The sequence below is a fragment of the Anguilla anguilla genome, chromosome 18 (genome assembly GCF_013347855.1).
Source record: "Anguilla anguilla isolate fAngAng1 chromosome 18, fAngAng1.pri, whole genome shotgun sequence".
Lineage (NCBI taxonomy): Eukaryota > Metazoa > Chordata > Actinopteri > Anguilliformes > Anguillidae > Anguilla > Anguilla anguilla.
Genome location: NC_049218.1, coordinates 23,177,940 through 23,197,005, shown reverse-complemented (window position 1 = coordinate 23,197,005; position 19,066 = coordinate 23,177,940). Strand labels below are relative to the sequence as shown.

The following is a 19,066-nucleotide window of genomic DNA, read 5'->3' as shown; positions in this document are numbered from 1 at the left end:
AATGATGGATTGACTCACATTTAGAGAGCACTCCAACCATAATAATATTGCCTGAGTTATTGTATGGATCACTTAATAATGCAAAACAATAAGGCATGTTATGGGATATACTGAAAAACAGAGGGGGAAAAAGACCCTTTAGATTTAGCTTGCGATGACTGCTGCATGCTAGATATGTCAGGAATAAAATTCTTGGTTCTGTAAGCAGAGTTGAACTCTGATCCTGGAGGGGGGCTGGAATGTCTACAATGTACAGCTGGGGTGCTCAATCTTATCTGAAAAGGGCTGGTGTGGGTGCAGGTTTTTGTTTTAGCCGAGCGCTACAACAGCTAGCGCGGCACGGTGGAGCAGTGAGCAGCACTGTCATCTCAAAACAAGAAGGTCCCTGGGCTTGAAACCGGCCTGGGCCTTTCAGTTTGCATGTTCTCCCCGCATGAGTTTCCTCTGGGTACTCTGGTTTCCTCCAAAGACATGCACGTAGGCTAATTGGAGACTCTAAATTGCCCATAGGTATGAGCGTGTGAGTGAATGGTGAATGTGCAATAGACTGGCGACCTGTCCAGGGTGTGTTCCTGCACGCCCTCCAGCACCCCCTTCGACCCTGCCCAAGGTAAGCAGCTATAGATGATGGATGGACTACAGCACCTGATTCAATTGAGGATCTAATCTTAGTCTTCTGTCTTAAGAAGTTAAATCGGGTGTCTTATTGCAGGGCAAAACCAAACACCCGCACCCACATTGGCCAATACTGTACATCAGGGGTACAACACATTGGCCATTTTTGTATTTTTGTATGGCCATTGTACAGTAGGCTACTCCTGATGTACAGTATTTAAACTGTCTGAAAATGCAGATTATCTACAATTAAATGAACAGCAATTGAATCAGTTCCTTAGCTGTTGCAAAATGAGAGCCCCTGCAGGATCTATTTTTACCAATAAAAACATGCAGCTATGAGTCAAGGAGAACAACAAGCCCTTTGGTGAGCCAGTCCAAAGTCACAGCATTCTTATAAAACTTAAATTCAGCCCTGGAGACCCACTGCGTGTGCTCCTTTAGGTTACAGCTGATATCTTGATCAATTGAAGTTGTTAAGAACATGCAGCATTCGGTCCGCCGGAGAGGCGGATTGGTCTCGGTTGCGCCGACTTGTGGAGAGAACACACGCACCTGGGTTGCGTTAACTAATCAGCACAGGTGCCTAAAGGTGTGCTGCTCTCCACCTTTTAGGAGCCGAGACCGGGAGCTAACACTGAGAGCGCATTTATGAGTTTCGCTTCGTTTTATTTTGGAGTTGCGTAACCTATAGAAAAGAGAAGGAGGAAAGACCAAGAAAGTAATCCGCTTCTGGAAAGTTGGAGGGGCTGATGGCGACGGCTCTTGTCTTTATTATTTTAGCTTGTTGTTTTAGTTTATTGTTTTCGCCTGGAACCCGTGAGCAGGAAGGGTGCAAATGGTCTTTCCTTGCGCCAACCTTATAACATTACCACCTTCTCTGTCACTGAACTCTACATTTTGCAAAAATGACCAGGTGACCACACTTTCTTCGATTAGGAGGACCCTAACGATTTGGCACATATATACTGAATCATTAAACATGTAATGTAGCCTCTTTTCAAATTAATCATTAGTCCTACAACACTTCACAGAAAATGAATCATTTGATTAGTAGGTTTTTTGGAATGTGTTTTCTGCAACTCCGTTGCTTTCAAGTGCCGGTAGTGACCGTTACATCAGCATTAGAATGTTCAGTTAAAGATATTTGAGTCCCTCCAAGTCCACTTACAAGATAAACACATGCATTTGCAGCTAATTCACTTTTTGGTTCACTTTAAATGAACCGAGTTCGTTTTACTGTAAAATTATTGCGTTTGGTTCATTTTGAAAGAACTATACATGAAAACACACTAAATGGACCATAAAGAGCGAGAAGTCTTTTTTGAAGTCCACTAACAATGTGAACACGGAGGACTCAATTAGTCGCTGCTGTTTTCTTTTTTTTTTTTTAGTTTTTTTTTTAGGTTACTTTAGAAGAACTGAGTCTATTCTTCTAGAAATAACTATATGTGAAAACACCTTAAGATTTATATGTACATGTGTGTAAACTGTAGATGGATTCTAAAAAAAACCAGTTATCTTTTATGACTCTGTCACTAGTAAAATGTTCAGTGTCAAGTCAACTCTTACAGAGTTTAGGCAGGCTGACACTATAGATGTAACGCTGGAAATAATCACACAGTTTTTATGCACCTGAACACTTTTTTCTTTTCACAAAGGACAAGAGTATATCAGTGTTGGACTGCATTTGGGCCACAGGCCCCTTGTGGACTCGCCCTGCCTCAAAGTTGAATGTCTGCCTTGTATAACTTCCTCTGCACCAGTGTCCCTGCAGTGATAAAGGTGAGCGTGTTTTATTATGACTATGAACATGGGATAATGTCTGAACTCAGGCCCAGAATGCATAGGTCAATGTTCTGGCAGTGTCTTCATTCTCTCTCGGAGGATGCAACACATTTGAAATCTGGGCCAATCAGCACTTCACTGCTTCTTGCATTATTTATTTGCTTAGGAGACCCTTGTTTGCAGGGTGGCGTTGTAACGCATTTTGTGTGTAGCTGGTTGTAACGTCTTGAAATGAGGACCAAGCATGAATTGGGATGGCAGGTATGCCATTCGCCAAGTTATGGCTTAGCAGGGCATGCTCCATACCTATACAGCAGAGTCTGGCACTCCTCAGGGTTTCCCACAGATAATCATGATCACTTCGGACTCTCAGCCCCTAAGAACATTAACTTCTGTGCATTTTGACCTCACAGAGGTCACAGAATTCAGAGAATTTCACACAATGAAGCCCCAAACCTGGGTTATTTTGCTGCTTTTTCCTGGTGATTTTGTCATCACAAATGCTCCAGTGCCATTATCAATAATTCTCCTCATTGGACATCTAGCTGCGTCTGCCAATTACAAAACCTGATCAATGTTGTCTGATGAAAGTAACCAATTGCAGGATACTCAGACCCACAGGCAAAATGGACATATAAAGAAGTGCACAGGAAGTGTGATGCTATTTGAACATGTTTTTTGAAATGTGGTCACCATATTTGTTCTGTGTGGAAGCTAGCTTGCTTGCTAACTAATAAAATAAATTGCCAAAAACTATCGGTTAAAGTTGTTTAATGTTTGTGGCAAACTCATTTCTGAAATGCATTCATTTGATTTTGTCGATGCCAAAGCAATACTTTTGACATGGTGCGTTGCCCAAATGGGGTCTGAACAGGTAGTTTACCATCTTTAATCCAGTGAGACCCAGTGTTGCAAAAATGCCACATTTCATTTCAGGCACCCGAGAGACACCGTTTTTGCCAAATTTAAGTTTATAACAACATTTCTCAGTTCCTTAGGCCCAATACTATATTCTAGCAACATATTTGTAGTGAAACTACAACTACTAAACTGTTACAGTTTCTAGAGAACACAGAACATAGGCTCCTCAAGCAGATCCAATTTGTCTCTCAACATCTGGATTTTCCACTACTTGCAGTAAATTATCCCAAATATTTTTATTTGGATGCCAAATGTGTGTTGTACATGTGGATAAGCACTTTCAGTAAAACAAAACAAGTAATTAAGTCTCACTGAGGTCATTTTGAGCATGTTGCAAAACATGCAACATCGGGACTCGATGGGGTAGCACAGCCATGTGTGTATTAATATTGGCTATCTCTGTTCACCCTAATTAAACAAGCTCTATTCCAAAGCAATGCTACCCAATGTTTCCTAAATCATTTCATGTAAATTGGCCCTGTTTTGTTTTTCTTTCTTTCATCTTACCATTGGAAGAGAATGTGGCCATTCATATTTTGTGTCACTTCAAAGTGTCAAATAACAAGTTTTATGATATTATGTTTGTACTTTGCTGTCAAGTTATTTTTACAAAAGGGACATGTTTGTATACAACTTAAAATGCATGTTATAGATGGGTAGATAAATGAATACTTTATTTTCCCATGGATTAATTACATTTATTTGGCAGAGTATTTTATCCAAGCGACATACAATAAGTGTATACCGAAGATCATTGGAATAACTACAAAACACAGGTCTGATAAGGTACAACACAAGTCCTATACACACCGTAAATATTACTCTGACCTGACCTACGCCAAGTCAAACTAGGAGGCTACAACATCAAGATAATGATACAAAGTACAATGAGTGCTAATTTCTCTCAGCCTATAAAATTTGCATTTAGACATTTATACAAAGAAACATACAATCATTTACAGTAGAGAAAAATGTCAAAATAAATAGATAAAAATGACATTTAGGACTATTAAATTAATACGTTTGCCTCTAATGTACTATGTTTGTGGGTCAGAGAACGTTTAGCCAAATAAGTAAAAGAGTAAAAATTTAGTTTAAAATATCAAATAAAAAAAATATTGTTTGTGGACACTATTTTATAATAAAACGAATCAATTATTTTTTACATAAACCCAAAGCGCGACTGGGTGCAGACAGTTCTACAAACATAATATAGTGTAGTCATTTAAGTGTAACATAGCTGAATTGCAGGTTATTTCCGCAAATGAATTGGCATTCCACAGTTTTACTTTGAATGACCACATTCTCTTCAGGTGGTAAGATAAAAAAACAGTTATATTAAATAATTTTGGAAACCTTGGGTAGCACTGCTTTGGAATAGAGCTCATTTGATTTGTGAGCAGCGATAGCCCATAGTGTTCGCTGTAACTTGGCCTAATTTTGATACCAATACTTTTAACCTAGATTTAGCAAATTTTAATTAGTGAGTAACTCGGCATTTTTGTTTGCTGAAAACGTTGTTTGCTGTGATTAATATTTTAGTAAATCCTCTCTCTAAAATGAATGACAGGACAGATTTTTTTTTACAATTTCCATGGAAACAATGTTCTCTCTAATTGTGACGTTGAAAACAAGCAAAAAAAACTACCTCAACCACTTCTGAGCTCTGTTCTGATCTCTTCCACCCTGGCAAAACTAGTTACATGGCAAAACTGATCGATAAAATGTGAAGTCGGGGCAAAATGCTTGACATTGCTCTCCTAATACTTCAACTGAAAACGTGCGCCGTCCATCCCGACAACCACCTCCTTGTCGGGATAGAATTGTTGCAAAACGCGATTTCCCCTTTAAACAAGTTTGCCAGTTTAAGACAAACGTTCATTAGTAATAGCCATATGTTCATCAGACAAAGTTTTTAATTCCGTAGATTTAATCAGTGCAGAGAAAAGATTAGGCCGCGTTGAATCTGAAGCGGTGATGAAAATGCGTTTATGGCTTTATTGCCGTGAAAAGCGGCTTGGTTCTCCCGAGCGGCGGAATGTTTGCAGAACAGCTCGTGCCTTCCCGTGACATGCCACACCTTTCTCTCAGCTTGTAGGCTATTGGAACAATCAATGACTGTTTTTGGAGAAATTGAACTGTATTTTCTTAAACGTTGAATTTTTATTATAGTAGATTATAGGCCTATGTTTTTATTTATTTCAGCAGAAATCTTTTGTCACGCTGAAGAGGCGACATTTGATTTAAAATAGGCCTATAGAGTTTAATTTAAATTGTAATTCCCTCTGTGTGAAATTATTTCTTGTTTTCGCTATTTTTATTCATTTCAAAATTCAAACTTCCACACATGTTTCAAAGGATTTTCTAGAATAAAATTGTCCACATGCTGTATTATGTCTAAATTCCGTGTTCGTATTTATATTTAGTTGTATAAAGGCTATTCTTTCAAAAAAATATGGCATAGAACAAATTATCTGACTATTTCCACGACAATATTCTTCTGAATCTGTTAACTAGTGGCATGCAAAAAAAGAGGGCCGGCGAATCAAGTGCAGGCCCCATCAGCATTATACAGCAGCACCATCAATCAAAAAGCTCCAGCTACAGTGAACATATCAAGAGTTAGGACCTATTCGCTTATTCGCATCTGACCATATCTATGTAGGCCTATTTTACTGTCGGTACAGATGGCACCATTTAGACTTTAATCATTCTAATTGTAGCGCATTTGCTGTCATTATAGGCCATGTGCTTGTTGATAAATGCTTGTCTTTAACAATCATTTTGATTAAATAGATATAACTGAGCCTGTGCCAAGTGGACGCTAGTTGTTGCGCGTGGACCTATAGGAGAGGGTAGATCCCATGGGACCGAAGGTGGAGTGGAGCGCGAGGGTCAGATTCCCTCGAGAGCCACGACTATTAGAGTGAATGAGGCTTCCCTTTGAAGTCAAAAGTTCGGCCTAACGATGACACTTTAAAATTGACTATAGCCTACTCTCACTGTGGGACCAGGGAAGGAACCGTCCGCAGTCCGCTTCGGTGACCTCCGATTCAAGAATATGTAAGCGAAATTATTTTTCTCTTTATTATTCTATAGACACACACGCAGCATTTTAATGGAACCAGTTTTTACAGGGGGGCACGATTTTTCTAAATCAAAATGTCAGAGATGGATTGCACTAAATATACTATGGTAACATCAATTAGAAGATTTGAAATAAATGGTGATTTGCATGTGGGATGGAAATAAGCATCATGATATTGTAATTGATAATACTGATTATTTAGAAATATGGTTAAAAAAAACTGAAGCATGGCTATGCAACAACACCAGCAAGACACCACCCTTGGGAATATTGCATGGAAATTTCACTTTATGAATGGTCTTTTGTGTTCTAATTGGACAGTTTCGGAATACACACTTTAAAAACAGATTATTTCTCCCCCATGACCTTTTAAACAATAACCTATTAAATGATCAAACCATACAGTTTTGCTGTGCATCCATAGGATAAAAAATATTTGTATAATTTGGAATACTGTTAGGTTAAAATGTCTTTATTTTAGTGAAACTATTTTAACATTTGATCGATTGAATGAATTATTAAATCATTTTCACCTCTTCCTCGGTAGCATTTTAGAACGTGCAAGTGGGGCCAATGGAGTAAACTTGTTTAAATATCTTTTTGTGCAGAGTAGGCTTATTTTCCAAAATGGTTATTACATAATTACTTAATGTTGGATATGCTTTAAATTGCATTTCCATTCGATAGACCGTATCTTGTTACGCTGCTTTTCGACTGGTGATTTTAAGGGATTTAGACGGAACGAAATTCAGATCTTATATAAAATTGAATTCTACTGAGGATTAATGCAATATCGTGGAGCACTACCGTCTATAATGTACTGTGAATATCAGAAGACATACGGCATGATTCAGGTATGTAAATTATATTGCTGGAGGGTTGACGCTGGACTTTACTGACGAAAACAAAAATCCATAGCTTCTCGAAAGGAAGGCACCGAATAAATTAAGTTTTGTGCATGAAACGCTGAAATACTGAAACATATTACCAGTGACATCACTGGCCAGTAATGTAAATAACTTGCCATTTATCACGACTTTGCTAATTATGGTGTCTTTAGATGTGCACTTTTGTAATGACATAGAAAGGGGGTACGGGGACAGAACTGTCCCTTTCTTCGATTTTGTCTTTTTGATGTTTATCTTTATTACCAATCAATAATTATTTAAATTGTAAGGGAATCCAGTTTGGCTTTAATCGTGTCCACAATGTCTCTTTCACATGGGAAGTACAAATGTACCTTTTTATATCAAATTATATCTGGATATAATTATATCTAATGTACTTTCATACCTACCCATACCTCTCTCTTCTCATACTGGACTTCTCTTGCTCAGGATGTGCCATGATATGCGTCACCTTACATCTAATTCCGTTAGGGTCCATGCTATGTCATGTTTTAAGTTATCGACCACATGGCTGTCTGAATGAAATGCACGTGACTGATGGGTTTGATCTTGTCCAGGATGCCTTTGGTGGTTTCGTTTTACCTTCCAAAAAAATCTCATTTGCAATTTGCAAGGCTACTTTTTATTATATTTGACTCAATATATGGTAAGAGTCATAGCCCACAAGTAACAGCTGCTGCAATACTCTCAACGTATAACTAAACATTTCGTTATATGTATTAACTAACTGCATGTATCATTATTTCCTTTTTAAATTCATTATTTATTTATTACATTATTTTTCACAGGTGCATGTAATCCCTGAGAATCGCAGAAATGAAATCCTCACATATGAAACGGATGCTGGTTTTTACAGCACTCTTTGGTCTCACAGCGTTCGTCCAGTGCCAGGAATTACAGAGTAAGTACAGGGACTTGAGTAACAGACAGTCCGTCATCCCGTTCTCCTCTTCATACAGTTTACTGTAGCCATTTCTGGGTGAGAGTGAGAGTGGGGAAGTCGTGATCCTTTTACTTCAATGAAACTCCCATAGGTCTCAAAAACAGGTCACATGATGCTACTGTCCCATGTGCACGCGGTGTTTCCACCCGCCGCTTCTTTTAGCGGTGTGATCTGAGGTCAAGACTGAATGAAGCACCTTTGAGTGCATGACTCCAACATGACCTGCAGGTGGCAGCACAGGCACATAGGAAGAGTAGCCCACCCAGGCAGACGCATTAGTAACCTTTGGCTGTCAGTAGCCTTCGGGTGTTAGGCTAACCGAGGGTATTAACACTGTTATGAATCATGAAGCTGTCAGCAGCAAAGTACCCTTTGAAGGTTTCTTCAACTGAATGACAGAAATACAGTAATATTGTTTGCTGACACAAGTTATGCACCACTGTTTTAATCCAGCCAGACTAAAAAAAGTCACCGATAGCAATATAATAATGAATGCTTCCTTGTGCGTTGTTTTAAGCTAAATGTGATGTAAGTTCCTTGGGAAAGAATGAGGTCGAACTTTTACCCTCAAGGCCTCAGACTGAGTCATTAATGGGAGTTGCAGTTTTAACCTTGGGGAAAGCTTAAACTCGTACTGTAAACGTTCACCTCTACAAATGGATCACGTGTAAAACGTATTCTGTGTAACTCTGGATAGTGCCATCCATAAACCAGAAAGGGCCAGAGAGAATTCAGTTTCAATATCCATCTCAAATCCATAATGAAATCCATCTGCCCACCCGTGGATGTCATTGTAAAATTTCAACGAGCTCATTTATCTTCCCTGTCTAACTGCGTAAGCTTTGCTAACACAGAAAAACCTTAAATATGTTTATCGCTTCATAAATCCAGGTCAGTGTGTAACTTTTTTTTTGTCCTGTTTTGGGCTGTTTTTAAATCTCATGTCCCCTCAAATACCGAAAACCAAGTCTGTTGATGTCTAGGTTTTGACCTTCTGGAGGAGTTCCGGGTGTCCGAAATCTCAGGCGTTCAAACGGTGAACGGGTCGGGACCGGGCACGGTGGCTTTCCGGGTCGACCCCTCCGTTCACCTGAAAAACACCATCAGGTAAAAAATTAGCTCCTCCCATCCTGGAGCCTGTTTCCACGCCCACCTCGGCGTGCTGTGGTCTGATTGGCTTGCTTTGAAATAGACAGCGAGCTCATTGGTGCCCACACATCTGCAAGGCCCTTTCATGGCAGCTGGTGTGAAGTGATATTGCATATTGAGAGCTTGTGCATTAAAACATGTGGTGCATCATTCCTCTTTGGCAATCATAAAGCATACACTTTGCACACAGCTGTTTTATAAAGTGGCAACACCAGCCTCATAAAGGTGTTCTGTATGCTTTATGAAGGCCTTCAAAAGTTGTACTTCATATGAAGTGTTGGCCCCTAGAGGACAGCATGTTGTACTAGAATATTTATGTTCAACATTATTTCTTAATGGGACTGATATTAAATATCTCAGGAAGACTGTCAGCTTAGAGTCCCTTTCTGCTGGAGTTGACTATTGAAAGTTACAGTGGGTTAAACCACTATAGCTTCAAGGGGAGGGCGATTAGTCATAGAATAAAGTTCTTGTTGCATTCGCATTGGGCCGTACCACTACTGCTCCAGTGGGAGGTGGCTGGGATCTCCCACAGACCAGCATTCTGATTACATTTGCAGCACACGTGTGTTGGAAAGCTGCTGGATTGCTCAATAGCCAATGCCAGTGGTCTGATTTCTGAAATAGATTAGTTGAATTTGGCATGTCAGTATTGTTTTTTTGGTCGTTGGTGAGGTGATGTTATCCAATTGTTTCGCCGCACAAAATGTGCCAGGGACTCCACATTAACCATGTCTATGACACCAGCCAGACAAGAACCCAGGACATTTTAATACAGCTTTACATGCAATGCCAATTTGATACAATTTTACATGCAATATCAGGTAAATTTACTGCAATGTCCTTGTATTGAAAGTAGTGTCCATTTTATAGGTTTCTGCACAGTATCCATTTAATTCAATTTTATATGCCAAGTGCATTATATGGTCTTCTGTAGGTGCAAAAATGATTTGCAATCCGCAAGTCTTTATTAAATGTGCACCGTAGAGCAATAGCAGGATTCAGTATTTTAAGGTTTCTCCTGCAGTCTCAGAAGACATTAGTTTGCGTCCAAGTCTGACTGGGCGTTTCCATGGCGAAATCTTCATTTTCATGTCCCGGCATTGAGCCGTATTCTTGCGGGGCTGAAGCAGCAAAGCGAGGCTTTTTTTAAACGCAGACGTAGCGGGCGTGTTTAGGGCGAGCTCCTCTGACGTCCGGGATGAGTCACGCTCCTGGAGCAGCTCAGAGCTCTCCGTGGGTCCGCTCCCCCCACCCCCAATCCCCAATCCCCCCACACCCTGGCCAGCTACAGGCCCGCCGTGTCCTCGGTGAACTCCGCCTCGCCGTTTCGCCAAGTTTGTTTATGGCGTGGGGAACGCACGGTGACTCACTGCTCTGCGGAAACCGCTCCCGATGCGAGCCATCTGAGGAAGGTCGCGGTCGTAAGGGAAACGGTTTTGAAAAATGTATTTTAGCTGCTGGTTAGAAAGGGGTTGCTGAATCTTGAGGGGACTAAATGCCCAGAGTCTGGTACGTACACCTGGGTGTTGAGCAGTGTACCTGTGCCTCCGAGCTCTGGCCCCTTTGGGCCCCAACTCCCCCGCCCCCAGGCTTTTTCTCCAATGAGAGTCAGAGGTCCAATACTTGATATTTATATACTCTATATAATACGTTGTCTGGCTTGGTACTCCGAGATCCCTTAAGACTGAGAATCTGTTTCTAGAAACTCAATCTTGAGACTTGTCTCCAAACTCAGTACTCAGAGGTTTCCTTTAAGACTTGGAATCTTAGATACTCTATCTCCAGATTTTTTAACCAAGTCAGAATTTAGGGCTTCTTCAAGACTTGGAATGTGCTTCTCAGAAACTCAATCCTGAGGCTTCCCCAAGACTTGGAATCTGCTTTTCAGGAGCTCAATCTTGAGTCTTCGTCAAGACTTGGAACCAGTTACTAGAAACTCAATCTTGAGGCTTGCACCCAGCCCCAGGTGAGGAACCAGGGCCCTAACTCTCAGACCCAATAACTCTGAGAGCAAATATGAATAAATTCATTACCTATAGCTGAACACAGGATCACATGCTGGCTAAGGCTAATAAATATAAACATGAACCTGGTTACCAACAAAGCACATAACCAAATGATTCTGTAAGGCAGTAACTATGGTATCAGGAGAACTGTTAAGCAGATTCTCCCTGAATGTTTCTTTGGGCTTCCCTTAACAATCCTGAGCAAGCCTTCCACACCCACAGTTCCCTTTGTTTGCCCAAATAAGGTCTTGACAACCACCAGAGACCCTCCTCCTCCTCCTCCAGGAATAGAGCAGTACACTTCCCTGTAATCTAGTGATAATAAGATGCTTTTTTTAAATGACGGTGCATGATCTTACGATTGCACCAATCATTTCTCTAGATATTTTTCTATCGAGGTCCGAGGTGATGATCTCCATGTGATCCAGACACTCCTGTAGGCAAACCCATCTTTGATAATCCATACTTCTGACCACATTCCCACACTTATTCCTGTACACGTTTATATAATCACTTTCACATTCACTTCCACATTCATGTACATTTCTTCAACTTGTTCCCCTCTTTCACATTCATTGCATTATACTGTTTTTGGATAATGCTTATAATCTGCTTGTTACGGTCCATGGTTAGGGCTCTTCCGAGATCCTGTGTAGCGGTGGCCTGACCCAAGGATGCCATGTGGAGGTGCTGTGGCACTGTCGACGTGTTGCAGAGCGGTTCATTTCTGTCTGTGTCCAATCTGGTCCAACCCTTTTGACCCCTCCCCCTGGTATTGCCCGTAGCCCAGTATTCCATTTGCTGTTTGCGCTGCCAGTCATAACCTGTGGCATTTGTGGCTTCACCAGTCTTCAGCGGTGGTATTTGGGTGGAAGTCCACTCAAAATTGAGTGGAAAGAACACTCAAAACGTCACCTTCATTGACTGTAGATCAGATCTGCCCTGGCAGCATATCTGCTGGAAGACACAGGGACAATAACAATCTACCAGAAAACATGTTAACTTCAGGAACATACTTCGAATGGAAAAACTAACAAATAGCGACTGAAACCCTTCTGTAAGGGAAAGACATGCCAGTTAGCAGAGAAATTTTGTTTAACTAAAACATCAAACTGTATCAACAGGTGTGATACAGTTATTAGTGAAGACAATCTGTGAATGCTTCTTAGTCGGTCTGTATTAAGGTGTATGATAGGCAAGGAGGGTGTTTGCAGTTTGTGTGTCGTAGTGTGTGTTATATTGCTATATGGTTGTTAGCATATAAATGAGCTTAATCTGGGGTACTGTGTGAAATAATGCTTTGTCTTAGTGAGGTGTACCCATACGGTCTGGGGTACTGTGTGAAATAATGCTTTGTCTTAGTGAGGTGTACCCAGATGGCCTGCCCTCCGACTTCTCCATCATCGCCACCTTCAAGATGACGGCGGAGGCAGCCAGAGGCTCATGGGAGCTGTGGCAGGTGAGCGACAGGTCCGGGCGGGAGCAAATGGGCGTGCGTCTGCTGGGCGACGCCCGCGCCCTGGAGTTCTTCTACACGGGGCCGGACGGCGCCCCCACGCGCCGGACGTTTGGCGGCGTGGACCGCCTGTTCGACGCGGGCTGGCACAAGCTGGCGCTGAGCGCCGCGGGCGAGGAGGTCAAGCTGCTGGTGGACTGCCAGGAGGTCAGCGTCGCCTCCGTGGACCAGCCCCGCCCCCTCATCCGCCGGGGCTACACCTCCATCGTGAAGAGGGCCGCACGCAACCGCGGGGGCTCGGTGAGTTCACCCAAAAATAAAAATAAAACTAACAATAAAACATTATAGCCCTTTAAAAATATTACTATTATTATCATCATTATTATTGTTATTATTATTAGCAGTAGTACTAGGAGTAGTAGTAGTATTAGTATTATTGACATTATTATTATTACTATTACTATTATACTGTATGTACATACACTCAGACGAAGAAGAATCTATCTGTAACGTGTCATTATTCCTTGAATCGAAACAGTTCTAGACTTTAATATTTTTCTTTATTCCCGGAAGCTAGCATAATTTTTTACTAATTTGCCAATAGTCTGTTCACTGTTCAGGTGCCATTACATTCTCATAATAATAATAATAATGGTTATATTTTTAAGGGGCAGTTAATTAATATTACATGACAAATGTAATTGCATTATAATTAATATCTGTTAATTGAACTTTACAGAACACAACTATTATATTTAATATTACTTATTACTATTACTACAACTAGTACTGCTGCTACTACTACCACTAATCATAGTAAAGTTCAAGTGTTTTGTAAAGTTCAGTTAAAAATGGTTGTACATATGCAGGACATTAAAAAAATAAATATTCAATCATGCATAATCATTCGCAGAGGGACAAACATACTAGGACTATTAAAAGCACATGTAAGAACAATGGATTTTTTCAGCTCTTGTCCGTGTCTTGCAGGTGGATCTCCAGCAGATGGTGCTGTCGTGCGACGCAGACCAGGCGTACTCCGAGCGCTGCTGCGAGCTCTCCAACGTGGTAAACACGACCCTCGTCCTTCTGGGCAGCAAGCCCGTTCTCTTTCTGTATCGGGGTCGGTTGCTTTTTAAACCCAGCGCCTGTGTACCTCTTTCCCTTCTCTGCAGTGCGGGGGTTACGCCGAAATCGGCCTGTCGGGGAACAGGGCCGCTTGCCGGTGCCTTCACGGGCAGCCCGGGGTTCAGGGATCCCCCGGACCAAAGGTCAGAGCCGGCCCTCTTTCTCCAAAATGGTGCTGATCATAACTGACTGTGGAAACTGTGTGCAGTCTAACCCGGTGACCCTTTCTAATGGCGGATGTCTTTTTCTGTAGGGCCACAGGGGTCTCCCAGGCAACACAGGAGACACAGGAAAAGTTGGTAAATGGGTGAGTCTGGTCTGTTCAGCGTTGGCTCAGCTATTCTATGGAGCTTCACTGCAGATCAACATGAGCGTGGATTTCCCCTGTTCTGGTGCCATAGGCTGACTGGCACTTTCACTAATGGGGTGAAGGGTGGTCTTCTGGGAAATGTAGGCTGTTGGTCCATTTAAGGGAGGTAATGACTAAAAGATGAGCCAAGGACTGGGGAAAGCCCAGGTTGTGGGTGTAAGGAAGCGAAGCTGTGGAAAGTCTCACCCGTGAGACCAAACCATGGAAAGGAAGGTGAAAGCGAGTCTCCATGGAGACTGCAAACACCGAACCTCCTGACGGCCGAAAGCACCGCCTGGTTGTGAGATTAAAAATATTGAAATCTGCACTGAAACTCAACTCAGGGCCAAATGAAACAAAGTCCTGCATAATTGCCATTTTTCCCAGAGCAGGGAGATCCCTTCAGTTGCGGCCAGTTACGGCCCTTTCATTGAAATACAACAAGTACTCTGCAACCGGGAAAGCCTGAGACAGAAGCCAACACATTAATTTACGCTAATACCTTTAGCAGCATCAGGCAACAAAATTGCACCAAAATGACCTGATTTAGATTATTCTTCAGTTCAGTTTGCAAAGACAATGCAATGATTTGGAGGCACTGGGCATCCCACATTATCTTAGTATGTTCTGGGCAGGAGATACACTGTAATGAGAACAGCCTCCAACAATAACTTTCATGCCCATCGGCCAATAAGAACCTATTTACTGAGGGAGATTCAAACAGTGTTGTGCAAGTTCACACTTCACAAGAGCAAGCTCGAAGTTCAGTTCACACAGATTAAAATGAACTAGTTCGCGTTCATAGTTCACAATTTAGAATTTTGAAGTTCACACCAAGCCCCCAATCATTGCCACTGCCCACTTCCCAAACTAAATGAATTACTGTATTCTACTATAGAATCAAGATTACTTTTAAAAGCCAAGAAAAATTCAAAATAGAGGATTTGTCCAGAATGTTGGTGGCTGAAATCAACAGTGATCCTACATTCTGCTTGTAAAACAAAGCTGAAGGTGTTAGGTGATCCTCAACTGGCAGACCCAAAGCAGGCTTTGTCAACAGATAAATAATCAGTGCAGTGTAGGGCTTAGAACTCATGACCTTCTGCACAGCAAAGCTGTGCCTGTGCATGGAACCCAACACGCAGCACCCCCATGGAGTGCTCCTCACGTCTGCAGGATGGTCACGACGTGTGTGGTACTGAGGTTTGAGTGTGAGCTACTAATTAGTAAAATTAGGTGCGCCAAATTATGGCTGAAATGAAAACCTACAGGACGGTAGATCTCCAGGAACAGAGTTTGGCAGCCATGGTTTAAACCATCACTGTTAGGTCCTGTAACACAGACTTGTTAGATGCATTTGAACATAGTAAAAATAAACTCATCCCCCATGGTAGCGGACACCATCATTCATGATGGAGACTACAGCAGCATAAGGGTGAGAGCAGACACATGCTGCTACCTTACGGTGCCACTGTACAGTTTAATATGTCAGCACTGATTTATAATGGCCATTAACTGTGCTCACTAATAAAGGAAGTGGCATGCTTTCTACCCGTAGCCAAACACTGACATTTATCCTTCCTCTTTACAATGTGTTTGGACCAGAAAATTAGTGTTGTCACCTGTCCTCAGATCTCAAGTTCAAATCCTGTAGGTCAGACAAGACGCCACAAAAACCTGCGGACATTGTGGCCCTCAAAGTCAGACACCCCTGCCTTAAAGCCTTTTAATACCTTGAAAGACCGTTCTTTAAGGCCAGGTTTACTAAAGAGAATAGATTTTAGAGTCAGGACCAAAGTACTCGTATACATTAATGAGCTCCATCTTTCTTCACTGCTGTAGGCCAGAAGCATTGTTCTTTCCACTGCAGTGCTTCAGCACATCTTGTCTCTCTCTAAAGTAGTTCCAGTTCACTGTGGCACGGAATGTTGTGATGGACTGTAATCTTATTAAACACACAATCAGGCCCCCCCTAACATAGCAGGGAGTCTATCATTTTTATTTTATCTCTATCTTCACTAGAAACAAATAGCAGCCCAGAATCGAGAAGACATGAAGATATTGCAATTCATGTGTGCTCTGTAGTCCTTAGTGAGAGGTCTGTTGTCACAGCAAGAATGGAAACATAGGCAAGCACAGATACACATGTAAAATAAAAGCACACACACACACACACACACACACACGTACATGCGCGCACGCACTCACACACACGTACATGCGCACTCACACATGCACACACTGCTGCCATTCTGGGTGGTCCCAGTCTCCTGACCTACTGAAATATAAAGGCTTTGAAGTTCACGGTCATGCCTGCAAATAAAGCGTCATAGTTTCTCCCAGACGGACCGTGTGGAGACTGCTCTTTGAGGAGACTGTATTAACTACGCTTTTTCAAAAGGGCTGAGGTCACTCCTGGTCAGTGTGCCTTTGCTGACCAGGGAGCTTAAACAGAACACGGAGAATGTGTAGAATATAATCTCACCTGTACAGGCTAAGACTCATTCATACTGAGACACGTGATCCTTAGGATGAGGGTTACACGTGAGTATCTTCTGTTGCAATGAAAACACTGTTGAATTCAATTCCCAAACTCTGTTTCACAATAACTATGATGGGTATCTCTACACACTGAATGCACTTTGAGCAAAATACTCTAAAGCACTGATGTGGCTGCATCAGATTTCATATGCAAGTTTATTTTTCTATGAAGGGAAAATCTTCCCAGAGATCAGTAACATTCACAGAGAAAAAGATCAACAGATACCAGCATATGGCTGAGAACCATGTGTAGCTCATACAGAAACAGTGACGGGATGTCTTCATACAGGGTTTTTTTTTTTGCCAAGTTCAACATCATCCCCAGATGAGCATTCTGACCATGGGACAATCGTACTTTGGGACAATCTCACTATGAGGCAGTCTTCATATGGGACAATGTTACAAACTGACAGACTCACAATGCATGCCCCAATGGCAAATACCTTTACATGCATAGACATATTACAGTAGGAGATCATGGCTGTGTATCCCCAGTGATTACTAAAGTTTAAACAAATCCATATGTATGGATATTCATATGCACATATTTAAGGCACTCAATAGACATTGTGTGCAGCTGGTGTATGCATTCATAAGGGCAACATTTTGAACAATATTTTTCCTTTTCCCATTTAAATAGTTGATGTAATGTGTGTTTGGATAGAGGATGTTATCTGGAGATTGTTCAAGGGCACTTCCATGTTCCTGATAACTGTTTCACATGGGTTTTTTTATGACCGGAGGGAAAGCCAAAGACACTTTTCTACTTTGATAATAAAGTAATTCTATTCTTTAATATTCTAACAGAGGATCTCTCTATTCTCAGGGAGTCAGAGGAAACACAGGTGATTATGGAGTAATTGGGAAGACTGGTCCTGAGGTAAGCACCCCCCTTACGCTTTTCTGTATTTTACCCAGCATACACATCGTACCCAGCTTATACACGTGAGATACCACACACACACACACACACACACACACCGTACCCAGCTTATACACATGAGACCACACACACACACACACACACACACACACACCGTACCCGGCTCATACATGTGAGATACCACACACACACACACACACACACACACACCGTACCCGGCTCATACATGTGAGATACCACCCACACACACACACACACACACACACATCGTACCCAGCTCATACACGTGAGATACCACACACACACTCACACACTCTCTCACACACACACACACACCGTACCCAGCTCTTACACATGAGATGCCACACACATACATACAGTACCCATCTCATGCACATGAGATGCCACACACATACATACAGTACCCATCTCATACACATGAGATGCCACACACATACATACAGTACCCAGCTCTTACACATGAGATGCCACACACATACATACAGTACCCATCATGCACATGAGATGCCACACAATTACATACAATACCCATCTCATGCACATGAGATGCCACACAATTACATACAGTACCCAGCTCTTACACATGAGATGCCACACACATACATACAGTACCCAGCTCTTACACATGAGATGCCACACAATTACATACAGTACCCATCTCATGCACATGAGATGCCACACACATACATACAGTACTCAGCTCTTACACATGAGATGCCACACACATACATACAGTACCCTGCTGTTACCCTTGAGTTACAGTACTCGCTGTTTCCTTGCTCTGGATCTAAAATGGCTGCCTTGTGTTGTGTTTCAGGGCATCGCTGGGATCAAAGGGGAGAAGGGCATGAGAGGACTCCACGGGCGACTGGTAACCCAGCCTGCTGTGATGTCATTGGCTGTCTTTGACGTGGCCCCGCCTCCCTCCGTTCGGTGTCATTAACTGACAGTATTTTTATCACGCAGGGCGACAGGGGACCCAAGGGCCTCAAAGGACTGAAAGGAGCTGCTGGGTACAAGGTGAGCCCTGCTGTATCATGAGTGGAATAATAATAATAATAATAATAACAATAACAATAATAACAAAAACAATAATAATAATGATGACAACAATAATGATGATGATGATTGCGACAATGACGATGACGATAATGATGACGATAATGATAACAATAATAATTGTTATTAGAAATGGTTCAGGGAAGAAAAACAATTGACAAAACAAATTTTTCATGGAACAGAATAGAAAACGAAAATGAAAACAAAA

At 41.8% G+C, this 19,066-nt stretch overlaps 1 protein-coding gene across 2 annotated transcripts in view; it reads left to right on the top strand.

Moving 5' to 3' along the window:
* Positions 1 to 1,245: 1,245 nt before the first annotated feature.
* zmp:0000000760 (collagen alpha-1(IX) chain) overlaps positions 1,246 to 19,066 on the top strand; it is a 35,328-nt gene continuing 17,507 nt past the window's right edge. Inside the window, exons 1-12 of one of the 2 annotated variants that reach the window (XM_035399688.1) lie at positions 1,246 to 1,531; positions 2,277 to 2,400; positions 6,317 to 6,387; positions 8,109 to 8,221; positions 9,247 to 9,370; positions 12,784 to 13,177; positions 13,868 to 13,945; positions 14,053 to 14,148; positions 14,259 to 14,312; positions 17,722 to 17,775; positions 18,617 to 18,670; positions 18,766 to 18,819. In XM_035399688.1, the coding sequence (XP_035255579.1) occupies positions 8,137 to 8,221; positions 9,247 to 9,370; positions 12,784 to 13,177; positions 13,868 to 13,945; positions 14,053 to 14,148; positions 14,259 to 14,312; positions 17,722 to 17,775; positions 18,617 to 18,670; positions 18,766 to 18,819 (993 nt within the window). In that variant the 5' untranslated portion in view covers positions 1,246 to 1,531; positions 2,277 to 2,400; positions 6,317 to 6,387; positions 8,109 to 8,136. The remainder of the gene's footprint in view (positions 1,532 to 2,276; positions 2,401 to 6,316; positions 6,388 to 8,108; positions 8,222 to 9,246; positions 9,371 to 12,783; positions 13,178 to 13,867; positions 13,946 to 14,052; positions 14,149 to 14,258; positions 14,313 to 17,721; positions 17,776 to 18,616; positions 18,671 to 18,765; positions 18,820 to 19,066) is intronic. The other variant, XM_035399689.1, reaches the window with a different exon arrangement.